Source organism: Pectinophora gossypiella, chromosome 14 (genome assembly GCF_024362695.1).
Source record: "Pectinophora gossypiella chromosome 14, ilPecGoss1.1, whole genome shotgun sequence".
Lineage (NCBI taxonomy): Eukaryota > Metazoa > Arthropoda > Insecta > Lepidoptera > Gelechiidae > Pectinophora > Pectinophora gossypiella.
Genome location: NC_065417.1, coordinates 7,387,807 through 7,397,337, shown reverse-complemented (window position 1 = coordinate 7,397,337; position 9,531 = coordinate 7,387,807). Strand labels below are relative to the sequence as shown.

The window sequence follows — 9,531 nt, the reverse complement described above, 5'->3', positions numbered from 1 at the left end:
TGCAAAGCAAACTATTTTATTTTTATCTTCATGATTTTATTGTTAGGATATTTCTGATTGGTACCTACAAGATAAAAAATGATTTGATGCTAATTTGTAGCTAAGCTTGGGTGACACGTCCAATATAGTAAGTACAACTACATGCTAAACATGCTATAAACTCCAGTATCATAACACTCCTTTCATATTATTTGTCAGTCGACGATAAGAACCGTTTTGGCCGTTTTTTATTACACGTCAATTACTTATAGTTGAACGAAAATTGGGAGTAGGTGTAGTACTTTCAATAAATAGTTACATAATAAGTATATAAAAAGTCAAATCCAACGGCCTACGGACTCCACAAATGTACCTACGGTGGTAGAACACAGCCTTCCTCGCGGTACTAAATGCATCTGGCTATATTATCATTATGCTTAGACATCAATAATCTTACATCCGTTTAAACAATAGTGGATCTAAAAAATAGATAATTGTCGACGTCGTTACAAAGACACATCGAAAAGTTCGTAAGTTACTTAGTATAACAACTATTCATAAGTTATTACAAAGAGTAACTAAAATTGTATACATTTTATAAAATATTATCAACAAGGGTTTTCGGGTGTCTCGGCTGTTCGAGACGACACTCGTTCTCAGTCGTCGGGGGGTCGGGGGTCACCTGGGGGCTCGTCAGGGGTCAGCTCGGGGTCAGACTCGGGTTGTTCGATAAGGATGGTGGTGTCGTCGGTGCGTGGCGAGGGCGTGGGGTCGCTGGGCGAGACCAGCAGGCACGGCGACGACGGCGGCGAGCCCTGCACCGGCGGTGCGCTGTGGGCGCGCACTTCGTGCTCCACGCTCAGCAGCACCATCTCTACTCCATCTCTAACTTCTCCAACGTCGTTGACGCTAAATTTTACATGAGTAGTTAGTTTTACAGAATCATTAACTTTCAAATTGTTCATATAAGATCTACGTATGCTTGCTGTATAGGTGCGTACACAGATCTGGAAAAGCAGGACAAGCTCACCGGGTGCATATTTTGTATGAAATTGCAAATAAAATTTCACTTGTCCAGCTTATCCGACTCGTTACTTCACCATTTACCTTGATATTGTCTCTTCAATTTTATTTATATTGCTTGTACTATCTCCTGCCGTCGCTGAAATGAAAATTTACTTGTTTAGAAACATTGCTCAGTTAGAGTTAAAGATGTAGGTAAGTAAGTACTTAAATACTATTTCTCAACTCACGATGTACGGAATCGTCCCTCAGTCGCTGTTGTCTTGCGAGCGGGCGGCGCCGCGTGTTGTCGCGCACTCGCAGTGTGACCCCCGCGCATGCGCCGCTGCCGTGCAGGTCTAACGCCAGCGACGATTGCGATCCACATTCCGACTCCACTGCACTAGCGCTGAGTTCAAACAATCACCATGAGATAGGTATCCAGGCTGACATTATAAAAATATACACAGTTAATTTGATTCCAATTGAGGCGATTCTCACTCGACACGTATTTTGTAGCGGTGCGTGGTAGTGTTCGTGTGTTAGACAACAGCGGATTACATACTTACAAGTCGATACGACCTTGCCGACCACGTCACCGCCAACCGCGTTGGTACACGGAGTCGTGGGGAAAACGCCTTATATAGCTTAAGTACTTACGTATAAGTAGATGTGTAATTTGCTGTTATATTTCGTGTATGAAATCTAACATAATACTAACTACGAAGAATAAGAATCAAGGATGGAAAGCAGATGGAAGTTATAGCGAGATGAAATGTGTGATGTTACCTGACAGCCGACTGGGGGGGTTCGTCTACGGATAGCGCGTAGCGTCGCAGCGGGCGGCGCAGCGCGCTCACAGGAAGCGCTGCGCGAGCTCCGCCTCCGCGGAGGTCCGGCGCGGAGCCGAACCGCGCCCTCCCCTTTGCTTTATCGCCAGTTCTGTGCCACACACACTCACTACCCTATCTCCTCAAATCACCTGTCACTCTCAGACGTCTCTCTGATGATACATGTTTTTTTATGAAAGCTGAGATGACTTGTAAGTCGGGGTCTATCTATGTTACTTTGAAGATGTGCTACGAAATTTTACTTTAAGTTTTTGATTTAAAGTAAACTAAAGGAATAGCTTAACTACTGGGGTTAAATAATCAGTTACATAAAAAGCATTATAATAAAGTAAAAATTTATATTATATTGATAAATTAATACTTCCTTTACTGATCGTAGTTTATATCTTCTATTGCGAATAGTGCCTTCTTTATTTTATTTTGGCTTATTTTTTAATCTATTTTATAAGAGTTACTTTTTTAACATAATTGTAATAATAGTGTAAGTTATGCCATTGATATGTAATATATTGTACTTATCTATGTATTAAGCTTTAAAAATGGATAAAATTGCCAAACAATTATTTCCTTAACAAGCAAAACTTACTTTTCACTTCAAATAATAAATATTTAAAATACCTGTGTGCGTGGGGAGGCCGGTGTCTGTGTAGCGCATGCGGCGCTAGCGGCAGCGCATGCGGGAGAGGTAGCACGTGCGGGAGGCGGTAGACGCCGAGCTGATCGAGCCGCGCGGGCGCGGCGCAGGGCGGACCGCGCCGCGGAACCGGCCGCGGCAGCGATTGCGGCCGCGCCGGCGTCACCTTCGCCGCGCTGTCCCGCGCCTCAAACGTCATCACGCACGCCGCGACGACTATGAAGCCTGAAGGTTGGAAGTAATATAGGTGTGTTAGTAGGCAAACTTACTAAGCAAATAGTAGTTTCAAAATATGGCAGAAAAAGGGATAAATAAGTAGATAAAAGAAGATGATACTTAAGTAAGTAAGTACTTACTTATTTCAAAAGTACAGTTGAAAATCTTAAATCACTTCCACGTACTTAGGTAAAATAGAGTTTTGTTTTTGTCACTCACACCCTGTATGATTTGTACTTATTCAAATTGTTCACCGTTTTTACCTCCGAATCCCATGACGATAGGTCCAGCATATGAGAGGTTGTTAAGATGGAACCCTCTGGCTTCATCTTTTACTGATATTGTGGCGTTGCCGCGTATTTCTTCTGCCACCGATAACGTGTCTGCGTAGTAACCTGGAACCAAATTACATGTCTTTATTATACAATATTTCCACGACATGGATAGTTTCCATCTACCATAAAAGATGGAATATACTGCATCTAGCTGCTTCTGAATAGATAGAGAAGATTGTTGAAGTCTTCTTGGGCTCATTTCCTACCATAACATAAACTCACGACTATATCCCAATGGGGTAATCAGACGTACATCCATCGCAATATTTCAAGAAATATTTGTTATTCAGCGTTCCGAAAATGAATTAATGCCCATTTTATATTGCACAATTGCATTGAAAAGTCAAACCCTACAATGTTTCCGAACCGACGGTTAGTTCAACTGAAATACTGGGAACGAAATAACCTGACTAAGTGGAGGAGTGGTTTTATGTCGGTCCTCATTTCGCATTCCACCGCCTTCCGACAAGGCTGTGGCAATTATTGAACATCTCGTTACTTGAGGCGCATATGGTATTACCATACGTTACCGGATATAAGCAATTGGATATGGATATAGAAGTTAGATATACTTACATAATATTATACTTCCCATCAAAAAATCGACACCCTCCCGAATTTTTGACACTTATTTTTATTAAGTAGGTTCTGATATTTACGATGCTCTATTTTACTGATAGTCCCTATGAAACATAATGGGCATTTCTACGGAAGGGTCTATTTTTTCTCAATTCGGTGCCTAAATTGAAATTAGGCTTTTATGAATATTTTAATAACAAATATTGAACTATATTTCATCTTGAATCTAATGATGCAATCTCATGATCTAATTGGGACCAGATTTGGTGAAGTGGTTTATAAGAAAAGTTAATCACCGAATTGAGAAAATGTTACACCGAATTAAGAAGCGGCTCAGCGAATTGAGAAAATGAATCACGGAATTGAGAAATAAGCTAGCGAATTTAGAAATGCTGTCAGTTATTATAGAAATAATGCAATGAATGACCAATAATGATGTGGTATAGACATCTGATGAAGAGGAATGGAAGTCATATTAGATGATATATGGTGAATATGAATGTGCATGGACATAGGGGGTAGGAGACGACCGAAAAAGGTGTGGATTGGATTGCGTGAGGACGGATATATGTATGAAAGGTGTATTAAGATGACGAAAGACAAACAAATGAATATCGTAAAAAATAGGAAACTTTTCCCCACGAAGGGTAGAAAATGATATAGTTCATGTCTTGCCTAGGCTTGACCATGTGAGATTACACCTTCCTCACTTCCCTTTGACATGCTTAGTTCTAAGCGTTAATCTCCCTTGCGTTCGTCTAGTAGAGGTATCAGCGCTGGTGGAGGAAATACCCAAGCTAGGTCGAAGTCCCATGTTTTGCTGAATGCATCTATGAAAATAGCACCTTTGTCTCTCACATCTCAGGCCACATAAATTGGAACTACTTTCGAATGAGAAGTTGCGAAAAGGTCTATCTGAAGAATTCCCCACTTTTTTAATAGAAAGTTCGTCACTCGATCCGACAGATGCCAGTCCGCTAGAGATTTCTGCCGCGAGAGGCTGTCGGCAATCTCGTTAAAAACACCCAGAATGTAATAAGCAAAAATTTCCAGAAGTTTTGCTACTAGGTCTGTTAAGAGACTGGAACTTGTTCCCCCCTGATTCCTTACATAGGACACAACCGTTTTGTTGTCGGACTGAATAATGACTAATGATCGTCGTGGAGATCCTTGGGGGAGACCTATGCCCAGCAGTGGGCGTTGTACGGCTGATGATGATAACTATTGACCTACTTTAGCCTGAATGTCAGCACAACGCTGCTCTCAATTAACATTGTGAAAGTGCCTGTGTGTGCAAGCACGGAATATTTTTAAATAAACGCGTTCTTATCAAGAGATCCGCTAAACAACATGTCAAATTATTATTGATACAAATAAGTGGGAGGCAAAAGTGTATGAAGATTATAAAATGGGTATGACGAACCGTATAGAAACTAAGAGAGACAAGAGTAGAACATTTTGTCTGCTGTCTAGCAATTACAGAGCTCATCACACGTGCCGCTTGCCGCTTGCAGTTGTATCAACACACCAGCGGATGCGGCAAGCCGGAAGTGTCAGTGCCGGAACACGCTCGCGGGCAGGAAGTTCCCCCTCCCCCAGCCGCGCAACGTTTGTCTCCCGTCGCTGTCATTAATATGACATTTGTGGGTTATGTGTGTTGGTTCTACGCGAATGTCCGTTGCCTGCTCAATTTTTCACTAAGTACGTGATACGCCGCTATTTGAAATTGATCCTATTGGATTTATTTAATGTAACAAGGGAATGAAGTAATATAATAAACTGAATACAATTAAACTTATTGATGAATATATTATAACAGGTAGATGTGCATTGTTTTCAAAAGTTTTGACTACGCCGTAGCTGGAGTAATGTGAATCTGTTCTCCATAATAATTCTGACAAGGGTTGGTACGGTCGATCAACGGCTTTACAATTCATACGAAAAAAGAAAAAAAAAAACGATTAAAATTAGGTACTTACTTACTTATATTAGCCTTTAGTTTGTAATGAGCCGTATACAACACGTCTGTCACGTTTGTAACAGACAGCGTCGATAATACCCATCGACTCATACCTACTATTAAATGTTCACAAATGAGCTGATTATTATTTTACTGAGCTCTTACTTATTTTCATTTTGCCTAAATTATGAAATAATAGAGTTAAACCACTGCAATTGTGTCACTGCAGTGGTTCCAATGTACATGCGACAAATTGGATTAACTTGATGACTGATTTCAGTAGGAAGCTCGGAGCCAACGCATTGTGTCACCACAACAAACAAACAGATTTGATAATTTCCAATTCAATTAATACCTAAGTAAGTAATTCTAATTTTCTATTCTCAAATATTTGAAATGAGAATTCATACTTACCTACTATCTAAATTCGAATACAAAACATTCCTCAATTGTTTTTTTTTAAAGTGGCCTTGGGATGGAAAGAAATTACTCCTTCTATGTGAGTAGATAATTAGATAATAGTGTAAAATAGACGTACTTACTTATGTCCATTATTCAGAATTCATCATCCCTGTATTCGGAACGATTAAATTGATAAAGAAGCTGCTAGAGATTTAGGGATCGCGTTTTCCATTTTTCCTTCACAACAACTACGTTCTAGTGTTTCTGCTTCCCGAAGTTAAGTAAGTACTTTAATGTGCTGGACCTAGTTGGAAACCGCGGGATATTCGATGTGTCTGTTAAAAGTTACAGCTGGACACAACATGTTCTTAGCACAGTCTTCCAAGTGGCTAACTTAGTAAATACATTCCTTATTCCTCCACAAATACAACGAAATAGTGAACATTGCTAGAGTTAAAGGGGAAATATTTAGTAGAACCTAAACTAGGATACTTTTATGCTACTCTATTAGTCCACTTCTTTAACGGCCTCCGTGGTCCAGTGCTTTGAGCGTTGGGCTCATGATCCGGAGGTCCTGGGTTCAAATCCCGGTGGGGACATATCACAAAAATCACTTTGTGATCCCTAGTTTGGTTAGGACATTACAGGCTGATCACCTGATTGTCCAAAAGTAAGACGATCCGTGCTTCGGCAGGCACGTGAAGCCGTTGGTCCCGGCTTATTGCCTTAGTGATGTAAGTTAGTAGTCGTTACATGAGTTATGTCAGGGGCCTACGGCGGCTCAATAGTAACTCTGACACCAGGATTAATGGGGTTGGTAATCCACCTCTCAATCCACACGACAGAAGAGTTCACTTCTTAAACAAAATTGTCGACATAAACTAATTATGGTGGACGCCTGGCGACCTAAACTAAATATAGAATAGAATAGCATAAAATAAAGACATAGTAGACCTATTTTTGATATATATATACTTACGAGTAAAGTACGTCCTTACCGGTATGTATACAATTAAAAAACAGTATGAACTGTTGAGTTTTGTAGCAAAAAGTTGCTAATATTATATTGTTGAGGAAACTTTACAAATATTCATTACTTAACAGTTAAAAGGTATCTTTTACTTATTATTTATACTTTGATAGATACTGAATATGATGTTAGTACTTAATGCGGTAATGTATGCTTTTTTTTGGGTGTTATGTTATAAGTGCGTACGTCTCATTGTAAGTACGTATATTCATGTTATATTAATTTACTTAATGTTAAAGTTTCTAACTTTGGTTTAGTTATGTTACATCGTGATAAAATATTAACATTGAGTTTTGCTTGAAGGTATTGTATATTTATGAGTAAGTAATTCAACTGCATATAGTTACTTAACATCAAAGTCGATGCTCAGCGTAACCCACTTGTTTGCCCACTGCCAACTTTATAGGTAGCGGATTTAAAATATCACCGTAGTTTTATTTTGTCGTGTCATATTGTCGATTTGACATATATGGCATTAACTACTGGGCCGGACAAATGGGACGCTGAGCGCTCTCACCCGGGTATCGCAGTGGGTCCTGGGTCTCTGCCTTTTGACAATCTGCTTCTGATCTGATTTGTGATAAAATGTAATGTATATGCGTCGAGGAAATCTAGCGCATCCGCGTGGAGTGCGTCCGAAACGTCCCGTTTTAGGAGACAATGGTAGGAGGTTGCAATGGTGCTCTGGCAGAACCTCTTAGAGAAGTTGCCAGATGACACTTTGTAAGTACTTAAAATAGAATAAGTAGGTAATTTTATTTTAAAGCAGTATTGTACTAGTTTATAAGTTTTTATAAGTAAGTAACATAGTTTTTAATTACTGTATAATTAGGAGGAGTTCTCAGTCTTCATAGTTCATAGTCTTCGTTCTTGTTCAAAGTTCTTTATTAAATAAAGCTTAACGTAACGTAAATAGCATATATACTTATACGTCCCACTGCTGGGCACAGGTCTCCCCTCAATCAACCGGAGGGGGTATGGAGCATACTCCACAGCATACTCCAGGTTGTTGGTTGGTTGACAGTTGTCTCGAGGGCGATACCGCTGATATTCACCAAAACTCGGTGTCGGTACTTAGTTCATCTTGCGATGGATGTACCTCTGGCTACCCCAATTGGGATATAACCGTGAGCTTATGTAAATGGGTGAACTCATTTAATTTTAAGCCGACAGTAATAGAGTGTTAGGATACATTTTTGAAGACTGGCAACTATTTAAAAAACATAGTCTTTGAACAACAAACTCAATAACCGTCATGCTTGCCTAAATTTGGACGCCTGCTTGAAAATCTGGAGTGCCCACTTGAATCGTTCAAGTTACGGTGCCTCCTAAATATAGTTAAGTAATATTTTTTAGCCTTAAAACTTATATTTATAGCTCTGTGTTTTGAATATACCTGTGAGTACGTCTTCACCGCTGACGTTTACTTTTCTGCACTACAAGTTCTCTTCTGTTCTGCTCTACCAGCTTCTTTGTAATCACTCTCCGGACAAGTAGTTAGTAAAAATAAGTCACGTAAACAGAAAATGTAATCACAGGAGTAACTTTATGTAAAGTTTACATGTAAGTACACCTTCAATCATAGCTGGCTCGAGTGAGCTCGTCTTCTACTTGGATAGGCCTTACAGTACATACCTATGACGGCCATGGCAGCTCCGAGCAGCATCAGCAGCAGACCGGCTGACAGCGCGCGGCACGCATGCCACAGGCACTGCGAACTCATCTTCCCGCGCACCACCTGCACAGGACATGCAGCACGCATTATACATGAAACATTGTCATTACCACAAAATGCATGACGACTATAAACATATACCAGTGTTTATTGTGAAAGGTACAGTACAGAGTAATTTTCTTACAATTTGTTCACAATTGTAAAAAAAAACATTTAATAAGGAAAAATAATTAGGTAAGAATATAATAATTCATGAAACTTGTTCAATTCAATCAAACATGAGTTAATGAATGGGTACAATGGTACCGCTTTCAGGCTGAAGTTGTGATAGCGGGAAATAAGCCTATTATAATTTTCATTCACCCGTCACTCAAGCAGATGATAATAGTTTTAATGTATTCAAGAGAGTTGCGTGCGCAACAAGTCCTCAACTCAACAAGTCTCCAGCCTCCAGTGGTCATGTTCACCAAACACCAAGCTGCTGCTTATCTTTGACATTTGGTATCACGTGAGGGTTAACTTTTTGAATCGTATGTAAAAGTAAGGTGTGTGGTAGTTGAGTTGGTTACGTGTGGTGGTGAGTACCTGGACGTTCCAGGTGGCCCCCGAGGCGGGGTGCGCGCGGCGCAGCGGCCCCGTGACGCTCCGCGCGCGCCTCATAGCGACTGCCGCGCGTTGCTCGCCACTCTGCTCGCCGCTGCGCGCGCACGCAGCCTCTCTGCTCCAGGCCACCTACATACCACGCCACATATTTTACTTCAACTCCGACACGCCGCCCTCGCCCACTCTGTCCTCCCCCGAGCTCTTACACTAGAATACAAACGAAGGCTACTGTCTGCCACCAGCAGAAAAGTCAGAGCTCCAGTTA

General features: G+C 40.6%; 1 protein-coding gene across 1 annotated transcript; it reads right to left on the bottom strand.

Annotated features, from left to right (window-relative positions):
* Positions 1-635: 635 nt before the first annotated feature.
* LOC126372665 (uncharacterized) lies at positions 636-9,323 on the bottom strand. The gene is made up of 8 exons (XM_050018513.1): positions 9,249-9,323; positions 8,624-8,726; positions 2,946-3,077; positions 2,451-2,691; positions 1,771-1,923; positions 1,233-1,390; positions 1,087-1,141; positions 636-888 (listed from the first exon to the last, which is right to left on the bottom strand). The coding sequence occupies exons 1-8, from the start codon at positions 9,321-9,323 to the stop codon at positions 636-638; spliced, it is 1,170 nt and encodes a 389-aa protein (XP_049874470.1).
* Positions 9,324-9,531: the final 208 nt, after the last annotated feature.

Bases quoted from the DNA above. Each gene is read 5' to 3' on its own strand.
- LOC126372665 (XM_050018513.1), bottom strand. From the start codon at position 9,323: ATGAGGCGCGCGCGGAGCGTCACGGGGCCGCTGCGCCGCGCGCACCCC. The intron at 1,391-1,770 runs GTAACATCACAC...GTTTGAACTCAG, and splicing joins CCCCCCCAGTCGGCTGTCAG to CGCTAGTGCAGTGGAGTCGG. The intron at 889-1,086 runs GTAAATGGTGAA...TGTAAAATTTAG, and splicing joins ATTGAAGAGACAATATCAAG to CGTCAACGACGTTGGAGAAG.